The sequence below is a fragment of the Crinia signifera genome, chromosome 6 (assembly GCF_055691185.1).
Source record: "Crinia signifera chromosome 6, ASM5569118v1, whole genome shotgun sequence".
Lineage (NCBI taxonomy): Eukaryota > Metazoa > Chordata > Amphibia > Anura > Myobatrachidae > Crinia > Crinia signifera.
This window is the reverse complement of record NC_139222.1, coordinates 267,379,235-267,397,772: the sequence shown is the minus strand read 5'-3', so window position 1 is coordinate 267,397,772 and position 18,538 is coordinate 267,379,235. Positions and strand designations below refer to the sequence as shown.

The 18,538-nt window shown below is 47.8% G+C and overlaps 1 protein-coding gene across 3 annotated transcripts in view; it reads right to left on the bottom strand.

Annotated features, from left to right (window-relative positions):
- Nucleotides 1-4,860: 4,860 nt before the first annotated feature.
- ENTPD1 (ectonucleoside triphosphate diphosphohydrolase 1) overlaps nt 4,861-18,538 on the bottom strand; it is a 93,136-nt gene continuing 79,458 nt past the window's right edge. For 2 of the 3 annotated variants that reach the window (XM_083149538.1, XM_083149539.1), the window contains 6 exons: nt 18,320-18,479; nt 17,259-17,492; nt 12,158-12,424; nt 9,222-9,335; nt 6,312-6,449; nt 4,861-5,572 (listed from right to left, as the gene is read on the bottom strand). In XM_083149538.1, the coding sequence (XP_083005664.1) occupies nt 5,366-5,572; nt 6,312-6,449; nt 9,222-9,335; nt 12,158-12,424; nt 17,259-17,492; nt 18,320-18,479 (1,120 nt within the window). In that variant the 3' untranslated portion in view covers nt 4,861-5,365. The remainder of the gene's footprint in view (nt 5,573-6,311; nt 6,450-9,221; nt 9,336-12,157; nt 12,425-17,258; nt 17,493-18,319; nt 18,480-18,538) is intronic. The other variant, XM_083149540.1, reaches the window with a different exon arrangement.

Here is an 18,538-nt window from a genome sequence, read left to right as displayed (position 1 = left end):
TAGCTACCATAAATGCAGGGAGTGCAGCTGCTATGGGGCCCCAATGAGAGGTGATCCAGTTGCATCCTGCCAAAGCCTTAGGGTGGTTTAGGTCCTGGTCAGACCTCATGGCTGAATGTGCCGGGTAAGAACTGTGACCAAGGGAACCTGTTCAGCACATTCCACTGGATGAATTCGGATGTAAGCATCACAGATTGGATACCATTGGATACCAGAAGACATATTAGGGTACTGGGGTCCCAGTCAGCCTCCTGTTGGTTTATTCTGGGCAGAAGTTTAACCGGGGAAGCTCATTTTGTTTTATTATATACAAATTAAAACATAATTTGTCTGATTCAGATGGTACTTTGCACATGTGCAGGACCCGACATAGGACACAGATGACACAGGACATAGATGACACAGGACACAGATGACACAGGACATAGATGACACAGGACATAGATGACTGCAGCAGTGTGTGGGGTAGAGAGGGGGAGGTGAAGGCCTCTGTTTCCCAAAACTGCCATTTGGGTGGTGGTGTGTGTGTATGGGGGAGAATTCAGAGGCATTGCCTCTGCAGCGGGCAGCCTGCGCATCCCCATGGGTGCCCTAAACTGCCCGATGGTACCAGGGAAGATCCAATACTACAACACTTGCAAGGATGCAGTTTGAATCAGTAATGCAGCACAGATGTGTGAAACCCCCCTGCTGCATTACCGTATTGGTGCTATTGCTGCTGCTGCTGCTTCTATGCTCCGCCCATATCTGAATCAGGCACAATATTGGCAAATCATTTCGAAAAAATCGGTTACTAAACCCTCAGATGTCGGGTCCGTTCTAAATGTGTATTAAATGCCCACAAATTCATTGAGTGCCATTGTTATCACACTACAAATGTGATGATTTTCTTCCTTCCAGTATTAAAACAGAATCAAACTGGCACCAAAAGACAGGGATAGAGGTTTCCACAGTTTTCCATATGTCTCAGTTGTATCCCAAAATAGCAGGCACACTGAATTCAAAATTGGTACCAAAAGGGGCATACAGTACATACAATACAATACTCATAAGTGCACAGAAAGTCAGCGTGTCCTCGCGCATGCAGAGCCGCAGACATCTCCAGCTGCGCACGTTGTGCATCCGCACCGCATGCACTGAGTGTAAGACAAGCATCATTATTGTGTACCTAGGCTGTAGCAGGTGCAGAGGAAACATCTCCTAACAGGTATATATTCGCCTACTTGCTGGTCTGCATGGGACGTATTTGCAAGAACACGTCCTTCCTGCACTTTGCCTGTCTGCGAGTGCCCATCCTCCCACCCGGCCATACACCTCTATTCGCACAGCGAACACATTAAATCGCTAGGCTTGACCTCACTGTAACGGGGCAGAGACAACCTAATCACTGGCCGCTACTCAGGTATGAATTGGGCCCCTGGTCTAGTACTCACTGCGCTTCAGCACCTGTGCGACATATTCACAAAAAAGTGCTTTCCTTTAAAGAACTCACTATGGGCCTTATTCTGATCGGTGCGGCCCGATCAGAATATGCGGCCGCAACCGTGCAGGCGAATCCCCGCCTTCCATACGGATCGCCACCTGCCGTCCGTACGCGGATATGTGGCGATCCGCATGAAATTGGACGGGGTTACGCCTCCTCCGTCTTGGGAGCAGCCCCTGCATTCGATGGTCGCCGAACATCGAATGCAGGGCCGCACGCTCCACCAGGTCCCGCAACACAAGACCACACGGACACTTGTCCGTGTGAAATCATGTATGGGGGCGGGCAGCTGACATCCGGCGATGTCAGATGCCCGCCCCGTACCCACGCGTCACGGCCTCATTACCATGCATACGCCCCGCGTTTGCATGGGAACGCCCATGAAACGGGGGGCGTATGCATAGGGTAATGAGGCTAAGTAGCCCATCACGCCCCTCTACGCCCCCTGTGCGGCGTATAAAGAATCCGTGCGGCGAAATCGCCTGCACATGCGCAGAGTGACCTCTGCACATGCGCAGACGATCAACATCGGCGGTCCGTCCGCATGCGGGAATATCCGCACCGATCAGAATAAGGGCCTATATTAGGTATTTAAATGGCATAGAAAAGTAATCTTTTTGTACATGTAAATGGACATCAGGATTGGAATGGGAACCGTCATCACAATACAGTGTGCGCAATATGGGGTTTTTAAATATTGTCCATTTAAATGACTAAGGATTAAACTGACTATACTGATCACTTACACCGCTTTCATATAGCATATCCAGGTCGGGCCTGGGATTTTGAACCCAAGTCCGACCCGGGTCCGACCTTTTCACACTTATCTCGGGTCACCCAACAATGTGACCAGAGCCGAATTTCCCATTAGGCACGTGAGGCACCGGCCTAGGGGCGGCACATGTTTGGGGGCGGCACTTGGATGCCTGTGATAGTACTTTCAGCCCAAAATGTACCAATAACTGCAAAATATCCACTGTACTGTATCATATTCCATCTTAAATAGAGTGTAAATGGATAGGACATGCAGATACTGCCCCTATAAACTGTCCTACTTAGTAAACATTATTGTTGTGCCTAGGGGCGCCCTCCTCCCTAAATCCGCCCCTGAATGTGACCCAGGCTTAACACTTCTTTTAACCCAGGTTGTATTGCCGAGTTGCTCGACCCCGGTTATTTATTTTGGTGTTTTCACACTGTACCTAGACAAGGGTCGACCCGGCAGTAATCAAGGTTATTTGTGCGACGTGAAAGGGTTATTATAGGATGGATGAAATGACTTTAGCATAATCACAAGTGCAGACAGGTTGCAGAAAGTGACCGCATTGCTGATCACCATACTGCTTAGCTTCTGCTATAAAATAACACTGACAAGGCAAATGTGCGTTCTGCACAGGCCACAAATTCCCCACATCATGCCGACTTAACACACATAAAAGGCAAGATTTCTACAACAATCTTCATTCCGGGAGAGTGGTCTAGATCAGCGGTTCCCAACCTTTTTCCTATCACGTCCTTTTACTTTCCCCCATACATAACTAGCTCAGTGGTTCCTAATTGTTTTTGCATCACGGCACCTTATTGTAACAGAAAAGGGTACTTATGTAATATCTGGGCGCCCGATTTTTTCATCGCATTGCATGCAATATAGTGCCATACAATTCGCCACTATCCAACTACGCATGGACTTGATTATATACAGTGTGGCGAGCGCAGCGAGCCACCGATCCGGAAGCATGGCGAGCGTAGCGAGCCCCGCGAGGGGACGCAGAATACATGTAAAGTAATCCGCGTCCCCTCGCGGGGCTCACTGCGCTTGCCACACTATATAAAATCAACTCCATGCGTAGTTGGATAGTGGGGGTATGAAATCACCCATGGTTGACAATACAATTAAAAATCGGGTCTTTACAATGAAAAATCGCATCGCATGCCTTAAGTAGTGGCATGCAATGAAAAAATCGGGCGCCCAGATAATACATAAGTACCCAGAAAAGTTTATATGAGAAATTCTGAAAAAATCTTCATTTAGGTAAATTATGTTTATGCAGATGTGCACATACATCTATTCTCTGTACAATACAAGTTGCATCAGGCATAAGATGTGAGCTCCGCGTGATTCTGTAGCACCGAGCATCTTTTTTAAAACTTCTCCATTAAAATGCATCTTATTTGCAATTAGGATGCATAAGCAGCTTCTGCCGATCAAAATTGTAAGCTGCAATCCTTTATTTAGTGTGTGACTGCCGCTGTATTGCATACCACCTGCCCCGCCCCCTCATGTGACATCACAGGTTAAGGCTGGCACAGAGCAGCAGTGAGCACACCTCCAATGCTACAATCCATGGCTCATTGAATCTGCCCTAAGTGTGAGATTTAGGTAACTATATGGTCCTTTTGGAGACTTGCACAGTGTTCTTCTATGCAGACTTCCTAGTACCATGGAAGTTATTACTTATTTATGCAAAAATAGGAAGTGTTTATTACCACTGACATGCTGAGATCCTCCACTGGAGCAGCTGATTAATTAAAGAAACCTCTGTGTCTCAGCTGTCATTTGTAATATGTGCTAATACCTAGGGCCTGATTCCAGCCTGGATTGCAAAAGCAAAATCTTTCTCTAATGGGCAAAACTATGCTGCACTGCAGGTGGGGTAGATGTAACATGTGCAGAGAGAGAGTTAGATATGTGAGGGGTGTGTTCAAACTGAAATCTAAATAGCAGTGTAAAAATAAAGATGCCTGACATTTGTGGGCTATTTGCAAAAGCAGCCAGTATTTACCCTGCACAGAAACAACATAACCCACCCAAATCTAACTAACTCTCTGCACATCTGTCCCACCTGCAGTGCACATGGTTTTGACTTTCGACCTTCTTACTGTCCACCTTATAACCCATACCTGGCATTTCAATCCTGCTAGATTGGCACAGCACTCGCATCACGGCACTTGCAGCGAAGATACAGAGCCCAATTCTGAGTTGCCCTCATCTCTGCTAGTGCCACAATCAGAACTGAAATGCGAGTGTCTGCCTGTATGCCGCCAGTCCTCCATCTGCCAGAGCTGCCGCCATCACTAGAACTGTCCCACACTGGGTGTAAGGAGAAATAGCGGTACCCTTGGCGTATAGACCACTCAGAACTTGTTGTAACTCTGCAGCCAAGACCTGGTTCTCTCTCCTGTGCACAGTAGATGCACAGAATCCCCCAGATCCTGGAGTCCCGCATGGACACACGCAAAGCTTCGTACAGTATGTTTTCTATAGTGCATGAGCCGTTTGCTGAAACTTCCAGTGCGCATTTGCCTAGGGACACGCACGACTCAGAATGAAGCCCAGCGCAGCTCACGTTAAGCACACACAGACACCGGAGTGACAGTTGACGGTTTTGGTGTATTTTTTTATATATAAACTTAATGTGTTTGCGTACACAAAAGCGATGCTATGGCTTTCTTGACAAGGACAAAGGAATGCAACCTATTATAAATGAAAAGGAATTATAAAAATACAGCAATTGAGCTAATTATATGATATAACCTGAGATGAGTTTTTTTTTTCTTGTGGTCACAAGCCCCATTGGTACGTTCATTGGTTTCCTTTCCCTTACTCACAGTCTTCTATCTTATCCCCTGGCAAAGGATAACGTGAATCACGCGCTTTATAAATATGAAGTTGATAAAAATAACCCGCTCAAGGGGGCGACGGCTCGGGTCCATGTACAGCAGGTACGGCCCCAACTTCTAAGAAGCGCCGTTATATTTCTGTCCCGTGTTCTCTTCTTATTGGTCGATGCTGTCTGCAAAGTCACCGTGTTAATCCGTGGCAAGCAAAATCTGCGGGACAGCGCTCCATGAATCCCTAAGAATCTGTTTTCGAAGACGCTTCTAGATTATGCCTTTCTGTAGACACCTTGGTTTCCGGAAACCCAGCCAGCAAGTCAAAATGATGAATATTAAGAAAACTGAGAAAAAAACCATAAGTCCGACATATCCGCCGTGAGACAACGGGGGCGACAGGGGCAGCTCCGCTGGGATCATGTTGGTCAGGTTAAGCATGTACCCAAGGGTCCAGCCAGCATCGCTGCCATGGATCTGCAGAGGAAATATATAAAACATTTGTTATATATGGGCATCGATTGGCTGCAACGTAGTGGTGACGGGGTGGCGTCTTAATGCCGGAAATGGCAGCTTACAGCGAGCATTTTACTCCCTGCAAATCTTCCTGGGTCGCGCTGGAATGGTCAATGTAAGATTGCATGTAATGGAATCGGACGGTATCCTAATGACAGGCCAAGAATGTCCAGGTCAACAGTCAAAAGGTCGAGACCAATAGGTCCACATTAACAAAACGTTGACATGCACAAAGTCAACATTGACAAAAAGGTCAATATGGCAATGGTCGACATGGGTTTTTCACAATTTTATTTCCATTTATTTTTTACTTTTTCATACTTTACCATCCACGTGGACTATAATTGGAAACAGTAAAATGGCTTGAAGCAAGGTGAGCAAAGTGGCACAATACTGGTCGTCCACATGTTCAGGTGTCAATAGTGACACCCAAAAAAAATCTAAAATCACATGTCAACCTTTTCATGTGTCAACCTTTTCAAAGTCAACCTTTTGGTGTCGACCCATTGACTATCTAGACACTGTCGATCCTTTAATAGCCGAATCGGACCCATAAAGATTACATAGGGCCTAATTCAAATTTTATCGGAAGGGGCCTCGTTCCGATGGTGGGGCATCTGCGCATGTGCAGACTCCCTGTGCGAATGGGGGGGCCATAGTCACCCATCTGTGAATCCTAGTAAAATCTAAATTCTGTTACCTTTCCTAAAAATGTGATGTCATTCCAGTTGCTGGTGTTAAAGCCATAACCAAGTTCTAGAAGGGTGAGGATATAGACTCCAGAGAAACAATATTCACTTAGATATTTCTCCTTCACTTTTCCAGACTCGTTTTTCACCTTTAATGTAAGAAGAAAGAACAATTAGAGAACAGTTACAGAAGGCTTAAACCACAGAATCTAAAGCCCCACACACACTACAAGACAATATCCTTTACAATGAAATTGTAAATGATATACAGTAGGGCGTACACATTGAATGATATAGTTAACGATCTCCTTCAATGACATCTCCCAGCCCCCCCCCCCCGCAGAACACGCCGCCATTGACGATATCGTCAAATTACGCTACATATACAGACAATGGTTTCAGGATGCGCGTTAACGACCCCTGGGAGCGCATCGTTAACTATATTGAGTGTACACACTAAGGGGGTCATTCTGATTGATGTCATGTGTCAGCGTTATGGGGACGTCCATGAGACGCTAGGCGTTCCCATGGCCCAGCGCCGCCACTGATCCCGTCCCTCCCCTCTGCGAACTGCCCGGCAAGCGAGCAACTTGTCGCGGCTGTTCGCAGTCGGGCATCAGCGCATGTGTAGAAATGCCCTTGCGCAGTCCCCGAATTCACATTGTGTGAACCAGAATCATCACCTAAGCCCTAGTACGCGTTTGCGAGGCCATCCTGCAATAAAATCCTGCAAAGATTTTTTATTTATTTTTTTAATCGCTGGACGTTTGCAAGTTGATCGACAGGAAGCCGGTGTTTGGCGGTGGTAAGCGGATGCTATAATAAAAAAAAAAAAGATTATGAATGCTCCAGTCAGGGGCGGGCTGGGCCGGTGGGGCAAAGTGCCATGTGCCACCTGGGCCGCTTTATCAGTTAGTACTGAGGGCCGCCTGGTGGTCCAGTGAGTATTGGCCACGTCCTCTGGTCAGCAGCACCGTCCGGGCTTTAAGAAAATGGCCGCCGGCCTCCTGCACTGGGGACATGTCTAGAGAATGCAGGAGGCCGCTAGGGGGCAGGGCTGTGGGCGGGGGCCAGAGCACCAGCAAGCAGCCTGCCTGTGCCGGTCATCACACGGCACCCTACTTCCGGCGGCCGGCCTGTGCGTCCACCTTCCCCTGCTAGTGCTGCAGGTACTGACTGAGGAGAAGCCTGTGATGTCCGCCCGGCGGCAGTGAAGATCTCAGCCTCACTGCCTCAGGTAACAGCATCTGTACAGGGGGAGAACAGGACTAAGGAGAAGCCTGTGGTGTCCTGACTCTTCAGTCCTGTTATGCAGGGGAAGTAGCTTGTGGTGTCCTGATATTATGCAGGGGGAGTAGCCTGTGGTGTCCTGTTATTATGCAGGGGGAGCAGCCTGTGGTGTCCTGTTATTATGAAGGGGGAGCAGCCTGTGGTGTCGTGTTATTATGCAGGGAGAGCAGCCTGCGGTGTCTAGTTATTATGCAGACGGAGCAGCCTGTGGTGTCGTTATTATGCAAGGGGAGCAACCTGTGGTGTCCAGTTATTATGCAGGGGGAGCAGCCTGTGGTGTCCAGCTATTATGCAGGGGGAGCAGCCTGTGGTGTCATTATTATGCAGGGGGAGCAGTCTGTGGTGTTCAGTTATTATGCAGGGGGAGCAGTCTGTGGTGTCCAGTTATTATGCAGGGGAGCAGTCTGTGGTGTCCTGATATTATGCAGGGGAGTAGCCTGTGGTGTCCTGTTATTATGTAGGGGGAGCAGCCTGTGGTGTTGTGTTATTATGCAGGGAGAGCAGCCTGTGGTGTTGTGTTATTATGCAGGGGGAGCAGCCTGTGGTGTCCAGAAATTATGCAGGGGGAGCAGTCTGTGGTGTCGTTATTATGCAGGGGGAGCAGCCTGTGGTCTCGTGTTATTATGCAGGGAGAGCAGCCTGTGGTGTCCAGTTATTATGCAGGGGGAGCAGCCTGTGGTGTCCTCCGGCTATTATGCAGGGGGAGCAGCCTGTGGTGTCCAGTTATTATGCAGGGGGAGCAGTCTGTGGTGTCCAGTTATTATGCAGGCGGAGCAGCCTGTGGTGTCGTGTTATTATGCAGGAGCAACAGCCTGTGGGGTCCAGTTATTATGCAGGGGGAGAAGCCTGGCAGGGGGAGCAGCCTGTGGTGTCCTGTTATTATGCAGGGGGAGCAGCCTGTGGTGTCCTCCTGTTATTATGTAGGGGAGCAGCCTGTAGTGTCCTCCATTTATTATTAAGGGAGAGCAGCCTGTAGTGTCCTCCGGTTATTATGCAGGGGGAGCAGCCTGTGGTGTCCTATTCTTTTTATGCAATGGGAGCAGCATGTGGTGTCCTGGTTTATTATTATAGTAGAGGAGCAGCCTGCGGGGTCCTGCTGCTGTTGTTGTTATTATTATTATTATTACACAGGGAGAGCAGGGGGTTTTCTCAGCCAAATGCTGTTACTCATCGGCCAGTGCTCTGGACTTGCCCCCCAGGCCTAAAGTTGCCAGCCAGCCCCTGGCTCCAGGACCAACCGATCTCAAATAGGTAAAGGTAGAGTTGGATAAAAGGGTTAATACACCTGGCTCATCAAGTGCAGCAAGTACAGGCGGGCGCACGTGGGCACAGATGGTGATGGCGACTTTCACACTAAATGTTTGGATAGCGGGCTGGCTGGAAGAGGCACGCGGCTCTGTATAGAATATACACATTTATACACGGCTCTGCATAGGGAGAATATACACATTTATACGCGGCTCTGCATAGGGAGAATATACACATTTATATCTGGGATTAATGCAGTTACGGCTGACTCGCATTAATCCCAGGACCAGACCCGCTGTATACTGGAACATGTGTATAATCATGTAGACGATAAGATACCAGATACTGTATATACTGAGTGTGTCTGTCATGCTATTTCTTGCCTCACTCCAAGGCTTAGCGCAATGTCTTTCCACCGTCTCCTTCACTCTGTCCAGAGAGACTTTCTCCTTGGCCAGTTTTAAGAAGTCCATTACAAAAAAGAACGCAGAGAAGGCCTGTGGGGAAATGCCATATTCTGTATTATGAGAAAGCCGAGACTCCAGACACCGTCACATTATATCCTTCTAGAAGGTGCTAATTAAATAAGAAGTACAATCTGACTGGTTGCCATGGACAACATCCCATCATCAATAGAACTCCCATCATGTACCACTTTTCCACCAAAATTTTTGACCTGGGAATTTGGTGGGTCTCCACTCTGGGGTCCCTGTTTACACTGCTCTGTATTCCCAGGTTTGTTCCCGGGTAGACACGGTTTCTACTGAGGGAAAACCCAGGAAAGCAGGGCAGCGGGAGACCCCAGCAGGTGGGCAGCTGGCACTGGCGGCCCGGCAACGTGCTTCATTCGCCATGCAAGCCGGCAGCGGATACAGGCAAGCAGGGGCAATTGGCAGACGGGTGGGCAGCAGGAGGTGGCCGCACAATGGCCAGCCTCCCCTGCCCGGGATAAAAAACCGGGGTAAAATACTTTTTCACAGCTCGTTACCCGTGTTTTACCTGCTCTTGCCCCGGGGAAAAACCCAGGACGCTAGACCCGTTTTTTCCCCTTGTAGCCATTTCCACTAACCCGAGTCCCAGGTCAACATGGCAAAAACCCGGGTTTTTAGGCCGGTGGAAAAGGAGTGTTAGTAAATTTCCCCCAATGTGTCTATATTTACAATCAGATTCTACCTACCTATTTATTTAGCACCTTCTAGAACAGTGATGGCTAACCTTGACACTCCAGCTGTTGCTGAACTACACATCCCAGCATGCCCTGCATCAGTTTTAGCATGGCCAAATAGTAAAACGGTAGCAGGGCATGCTGGGATGTGTAGTTCAACAACAGCTAGAGTGTCAAGGTTAGCAAAGGTTACTCTCATTGGTTGCTATGGGCAACATCCCATCTTTAGTAAATTTACCCCATGTTGTGCTTCTCTGTACTGCAAAAGAACACTCACACACACTAAAGCAGTTACACATTATTTACACAGCAAAGGATAGATTTAGTAAAGTTTCTAAAACCGGAAAGGAGTGGCGTATCCCATAGCAACCAATCAAAATGTCGCTATTATTTCTCTTTTGCATTCTGTAAAATGATAGGCAGAATTTGATGGTTTGCTTCGGGCAACACTACCACTTGTCTGTTTGAGAATCATTAGCAAATCCACCCCTGTGTATGAGAGTGTAGACTGTATATAGGTCTAGTGTCCATTTGTGTGTCTCCGAAACACTGCCATCTGTTGGCAGCGACTGAAACTACATCTCTTTCTCTCTCACACATGCACAAACACAGAGGCAATCACAGGGTAGAAGACTAGCTTGCGTAGCAGTTGCTTAGAGCAGGGTTACTAGTTTATGCATAAGGTACCAAGGGCCCAATTCAGATGTATTTGGCCAGATCTGAATTTGGGCGCTGGTCGATGTTTGAGCTACTGCGCATTGGCCGTGTTGCCTGCTAGGCGCAGCCGGATGACGCCAGTGGACGGCCGGTAGCGACTGTTTTGTCCGTAGGGACCAGAGGAAAAGTCATTTGATGGTGCGTGAAAATCAAATGATTTTTATTCTAGCCGGCCGCATGCAAACCGATGTGTACCCATACACATCCACTCGCAGCCCCTGCAAACATATTCGTAAGGCGGGATTTCGCACGGCAGGTCTGAATGATGTCCCAAGTCTCATAATGGAATCCCGCAGTGGTTGCCGCAATGACCATGTAGGCAGCGTGGAATGCATGATGCCCAGGAATCAGCATGCTTCACACACTTCTAAGCCCGCCTCCGGACTCCCTAGTTTCCCAGGAGACCAGGGGCGGGGTTAGTAGTGTGTGAATCATGCTGATTCCCGGGCTCCCGCTGTATTCATCGCTTCCCATCCCTCTATTGCATCCTAGAAAATGAAAGTCAGAATCTGATTGGTTGCTATGGGCAAAAAATAAACATGTACAGATGGATACACGCTTATCTTTGCTCTATTCACGCCGCAGCATCCCGCCTCGGAGTGTCGAGCGCTGAGAATGGGATGCGAGTGCGTGTGAGACATTGGCGCTCCTCATTGCTGCGAATGGGGCACATGAGAGTCTTACACGGGGTACGGGTCACAGGGTCGACACTATCAAGGATGACATACATACCATCGACCACTAAGGTTGACAGGGCTTAGTTTGACACATTAATATGTCGACATGGCTAAGGTCGACACAATCATTTGGTCGACACTGGGAACATTGACAGTCAAAACGTCGACATGAGTTTTTTCACTTTTTTTTGTCCCGAGTTTCGACATAAGTCGACATGGACACTGTATCAGTGTACCGCGTCCCCTCACATGGCTCGCTACACTCGCCACACTATTACATTCTCCCTTCACACTCTAGTGGATGGCGGGGTATGCAATACCGCCTGTCGGCAGAAGTCAGCTGAAAAAAACAAACGTAAACATTCATGTCGACGTTTGACTGTCAACCTTCCCATTGTCAACCCAATGGCGTGAAGAGAGCAAAAACAAGCGTGGCTCCATCTGTAACTTTGCACCTGAACAAAGGATGTTATTAAGTGGGAGGAGTTGGAGATGTAAAATGTGCGGAGAGATTTCGATTTGGCATAAAGATATCAAGCATGCATGGGCTGCATTCAAACCCAGCCAGTATTTACCCTGCATGCAAAAATAATAAATGTTTTTTTTTTCCGCCTCTCGCGTTGCAACGTTGTTCGATGCAAACTTACTTATCAGCCACTCTGTAGCCAAACTGCATCTCACACACACACACACACGCACACGCACACACACACGCAGATGTCAGGCTAAAAAAGCAGAAACACAAACGGTTTGCACTCACCCCAAATTCCCCTTGTAGAGCCGGCTGAAAAATGCCACCGAATGAACATCGGGAATAGTTGCAGTGCGATACATCGAAAATGTCATTGACGTGCTTCTTGCATAGCTGGTAATTGCCCGTACCCTCTATCTGAACGTTCCTTGGTGCAGTGAGTACCTTCCGGTCGGACACACACGGGCTATTGTAGAACTCGGTCGTGCTAAGATTCCGGGTATATCCTGGGTTAAAGCAAGGATTCATCAGGGATACATTTTGTACAACCTGCAACTGAGAACAATGCATTACTGACACCAGAGCTGTACGAGAGACACACGCAGTACACTGACATTACTTATACATTTATACAGGATAAAGGCCATTACAATTGCATTAAAGCCATGAAAAGCTGTTGGGGGATGTTAAATGAACCAGTGTAATTACCACTAATTAATACAAACTGCATAAAACTACAGTAACTGTCACAGTTCCAAACATGTGCTGCATTCATTCCTAACCGACACATTCTACAGACCCACAGGTGGTCTGGAAAACATGGACTGTTGGAAGCTCTTGAGGACTGGTTTGGCCACCTCTCCCCCATCCAGTGACGTAACTACTGTAAGGCAGCCCCAGCAGCCGCTTGGGGGAGCAAGCCACAGTGGGGTCTGTGTGGGCGCTGGCACCCGCTCGACGCACCGACATGCTGCTGCCTGCCGCTGCCCACTGACTGAGCACCGGAGGCGAGTCAGCCACAGCCCGGGTGCGACCATGGCAGAGATGACAAATCCCCCCCCCCACTGATTCAATTGACTGTACACAGAGCCGGCTATTGGCTACTGTGTACAGGATGTGTGGGCGGATGGGCGTGCTGGGGCGGCCTGGGATGCGTAGGACTCAATGGAAGCAGCAGTGTCGGCTGGTCTCTCTTACACTCTCCTGCTTCAGCTTCTCCGTTATGCGTGTGACGTCATCACGTCACACGGTGGGGAAACACGCTGGAGAGGAGCCTGGGGGGGGGGGGGCACAAACTTTTTGGCAGGGGGGGCAAAATTTATAGTTACACCACTGCCCCATCCTATATGTAATAAAACATTTCTGTAATGCAATATAATATGCGCGATCTATCATTGAGAAAACATATGTTAATGTATGTATATAAATAGCTCTCTGGCAGGAGAGCGATGTGTGACAACGCTATTACACACTGTGCAAACAATCACTTCCTCTTCCAGTCATGTTGTCAGGACATGTTATATTCCCATTCAGTGGTGTTTATAGTTCTCCTCCATTAAAGCCTTTGCAATGCCGGAGAGACGGGGGTCTGTTTTGCCCAATGTATGTATGCTACAGAGGTAAAAAGCTACAGGAAGCTTAAACCTAGACATTAAAAGTCTCTGTACAAAGACAGATACAAAGGTGACACGTAACACCGTACAATGGGGGTTATTCAGAACTGAGCGCAAAGCTGATTTTTTTCTCTCTCTCAAAATGGGCAAAACCATGTGCACTGCAGGTGGGGTAGATGTAACGGAGTTACATTTGGGGAAGTTATTTTGTTTCTGTGCAGGGTAAATACTGGCTGCTTGATTCTTACACTGCAATTTAAATATCAGTTTGGACACACCTCCCCCAAATCTAACTCTCTCTGCACATGTTACATCTGCCCCACCTGCAGTGCAGCTTAATTTTGCGCAGTTGTGACTTCTTAGCCTTGCTAACAAAGATGAATCAGAGCCATAGCTTCTTGCATAGAAACACAGGTCCCACCCCCCCCCCCCACCCGTCACTGCGGGGACGCGACGGATCTGCCGGGTGCCGTCCACCCCCTCCCGCCCACCCCTGCTTGGTGCCCCTGCCCATGGCTGACCATATCTATGGGGACATGGAGCCACCCCCCCATCTGCCCACCTGCCGCTGCTGGTACACGGAGCTGCTGGGTGCCCCAGTCCGCCGGTGCCTGTCGCTATTGGGACAATGAGCCCCCCTCCCTGCTCCACTATCTCTTCCCCCTCACAACAGAAAATGCAGGGACTAGGCTTGTGTGAAAGGGGTCAACCCGGGAATGTCCCTGCATCATCCAGGGAACGTATTCCCGGGTAAGTCCCTGCATTTTCTGGTGTATTATACAAAGAGGAAAACATTAACTTGATCTGGACTTTTCTGTAGCATTGATATTTATATTCTCACCCACATCATTTTTAAATATCAGAAAAGTGTCTACTGAATAACGACGAGTTAATGGGCAGGAGAACGACAGTTGACTGAAAGGAGAAGCGACGCTAAAATCACAATAGACTTTATTTAACCATCCTAAGTTTACAAAATCACATCTCCCATGTAATCGCAGCTTAATATTTAGCTATAAATAATGGGAACGCTGAACCGTCGGAGTAAAAAGTGTTCAGAAGCGACGGGAGAAAACGGCGCAGCAATTTGTTGAGACAATTACCAAACTAAAATACTCTCCCTATTTGAAGCAAGTTATATAATAACCCAGCAAAGAGAGAAGGGAACAATAAAAACTGTTAATTGTTACCATTGTGCAGCTGGCAGGAGGAGATGGTGAAGTTAGTTTGGGGAAAGATGGATGTTTTCTGCATCAATTACAGAGTTTAAGAACTCTCCTGATGCAGCTCAGTATCCTGCCATGATATATTTCAGTATGATTAACCCTTTCTAATGATTCAGCCACCCCCGCCACCGTGCTATCTGCATGACCGTGGTTAAGGTTTACCTATGATAAGCCACAAAACAGACAAAGGGGGGTTATCCAATCCGGAAGTCCGACAGTCGGAATCCCAAGCCATTTTTGCTCTTCTCAACAGATATTCGCCAGGCTGAGCTCAATGTTCCGAAAATTGGTCATGTTGGCTAAAACGGCAACGGATTGTCGTAAAACGGATGTGAATTCGACAATCCTGTGACATTTTTTGACAAAACAGATCCCACTTGTGGGATTGGTCTCCAATGCTGTCGGAAACGGCAGCATTGAATAGGCGGAGACCGCTATTTCCTCTGTCGTAAATGGCGGCCAAGATTGAATACCCCTTTATACGGATTTACCCAAGTACGGTGGATGCAGTTAGCATCCCTGCGGACAGGATGCCGCCATCCCATCTAGCAGCCACAAAACCAGCGCCAGAATCCTAACATCGATGAGGAAGCCGACTGCCAGATCCCGAAACCAAGTATGTGGGGCGTGTTAGTGTTTATTCAGCTGTGGGGTGGTATACTTGCTTGACCTATTGGGGTTCTCTCAATTGGGATGCAGGCGTCAATATTTGGAACACTGCCATCCCCACTGCCAGTCATAATAATAATAATAATAATAAATTTTCATACTAGAATATGATTGAATGCTGTCATTTATTTTGTATGAAAAAAAACACTAATTTGTGACTAATAAGCTGCTTGCTACCACTTATCTAGCACAGTCTATGAAATGGTAGAAAATGATTGGTTGAAGAAGCAACTACTCCACCCTATCGCTCTTGATGGTTTGATACATCTCCCTCATACAGTAGTAGGGGCAATGAGCCAACAAAATATTTTATGGTACGATAAAGAGCCGATACCATGCAAAAAATGGGCGTGACCTAGCTTCCACGAGGCCGCGCCCCATTTTTTAATTGGTTGTGGCCTAGCTGCAAGCAGCACATTTATGCTATATTAAACCATCTAGAGACATCTTAGCTGACAACCGGTATTAACAGAGACCTCAGGGGTGTGTCTGAGCGGCAGGGGGCAGCTGGAGGAGCTAACAGCCGCTTTCATCAGAGAGTATAGCTGCATGTCAGCGCAGTGGGGGGGCAGCTGGAAGAGCTGACTGTGAGCACAGTGATGGTATGCTACTCCCCTGTGCATCGGCAGAGGAGGGAAGCAGCGTGTGAGGGAGACGAATCTCGTTAAGGAAAGAGCTGCACGTTGGTCACCCCTGCAGTAGTATATTAAATTTAAAAAAACTTTTTAGTCCTTACATCCCTCAGCTGCCTTACATAACAGGCAATATGTCATCCAACAGGAAGGCATTCCATCTGCACAATACCCCCCCCCCCATACCTATGCCTCCTGTTTCCAAACAGCCCCCTCTACTTTCCACACAAGCAGCAGTAACCAGTAAGGTGCGACCACACGTGTACCGCTGCAGCTTATGCACAATGCAGTTGATATAAATGTGTCAATGACAGATAGCATATAGTTATGCCTCACTGGCAGTGGTCGTGACTTTCTGGTAAGTGATAGGGGAGGAGTCAACAGGTTCTGTGCAGTGCAGGGTGGGATTCTATTGGATGCTGCTTGTTTATTACTAAAGCCCCTTGGGAAACCTTGTGTTATGGACCATAAACTACATGTAACTCTTCTGCCTATCACTCTAGGGGCGAGATGTATTAATATACATCGCCGCCCTTCGCCTGACAGCCGCAGCGATGCTGCCGCATATGTACTAACATATGCGGCTAGCATCGGGTTGCGGTGACGGAGACCCCCGCAATACCTGTGATGTGATCTGCGGGGGTCTCCGTCACATCCCGGCGGCTGCCAGTGTCCCCCTGCGTCTCCTCCTCCCCCCTGCAGCCAGATGTCCTGCCGGCTGTGACACCTGCTGGGGGTGGAGTAGATCAAAGGAGGACGGGAGGGGGGGGGGGGCTAGGGTGGCGATACCCTGCCAGGCGAAGACGGGGCGGACAGTTATTGGTACATAGGAAAATGCAGTAAAACCCCAGTTTTACCGCATTTTCCCTTTAGTACATCCCGCCCTAGGTCAGAGAAAATGTCGGTATTTGTTAGTCTTTAGATCGGTATATTTCTCTAACACCCTAATAAAACATGACACGCGATAAACAAGCATTATTTACTTGTGATAATCAGGGGAGGCTCCAAAGGAGGGACTGCAGCACCGTTCAAAATTCAAATGGGAGCCACACCCACTGTCACCAACCGCCATTCCAAACTGCCTCACTGGCAGTGGGCGGGACTCCCCTATTTGAATTTTGAGTGGTGCTGCAGCACCACCTCTGGAGCCGCCACAGCTGATAATGCAGAATTGATACCACTTAATTGTAGTTTCACTGGAACATTTGTTTTTAATGCCATATTGCAGGCGTTGTAATCAGGAACGTACCATCAAACTGTTAGCCACCTGCAGGCGGAGTGCCTGGTCTTTCCCGTAACAGAGGAAGCTGTGGGTGTAGACGTTATAGGATTGCCCGTACAGGCGGAAGTGCAGCAAGTTTTCCTGTGACTCAATATTCTCCTCCGGCACAAACGTGATCTGTGTTGAGGCTCCTCCGAGGTCCAGGGCACCCGATGTCCCTGTCGACTTAGAACTTGGCATAAAATTTAACCAGGTTGAATGCTAACGTAACAAAAGGAAACAAGTAAAAAGTTATATTTAGATGCGCTATATAAACTTTAGACTACAAGCATAAACATGATTGCATCATAACAGTAACAACATGCAACATCGGCGGTGGATTAAATGATGACTGGTACATCTTCCTAAGCAGATGTATTGCAGGGAGCACATGCAATCAATCTAAGAACACAGAGGAGGACATATAATTATAAAAAAATAGCATGCGTGTTGTTGTAACCAGTAGCAACCAGGCATTTGGGCTCATTTTCAAAATGTACCAAAAATAGAAAGACCTTAGATCAGGGAAGTACAAACTATGGCCCTCCAGCTGTTGTGAAACTACAAGTCCCATCATGCCTTGCCACAGTTTTGCTATTAGGGAATACTAAAACTATGGCAAGGCATTCTGGGATGTGTAGTTTCACAACAGCTGGAGGGCAACAGTTTGGACATGCCTGCCTTAGATGTACAGGGGACATGACTCAGCTGCTGAGGTGAACAACCCAAATTCTCATAAGATCTATGGGGGATTTGGTATTTATCAAAGCTTGGAGAGAGGTAAAGTATCGACCGATGAGGTCCTACTGCACCTCTAGCATATGTCAGGGGAGCGCAGCGCATACAGCGCTTCCCAGAAGTACCGGATTCCAGAAGCGGTGGCGCGCTGTGAACACCTACCCCCTAGCAACAAGCAGTAACCCCTGGCAATGAGCATGAAACACCTGGCAATGAGCATGTAGGTAAAAAAAAGGATAATTAATAAATGTATGGGGGCGCCAGCTAAAAATTTCTAGTTCCACCACTGCTTGATAGCACCAAGTACTAACTTGAATGAAGTTTCCTAGAAGGTAGTTGATGGTAATCCAGCCATACGCGCCCTCTTCTTGTCCTGAAATTATTCTGGCACCTTGAAAATCAAAGGGAGAAGAACGCAGTGTGTTCTCCACTGAGGTAAGGACCTCATCAGCAACTGCTGGGTTGGTGAGCCTACGGGAATAGGAAGCGTCATCAATCATATACATTTCTGGTATACAATTATCCTTATA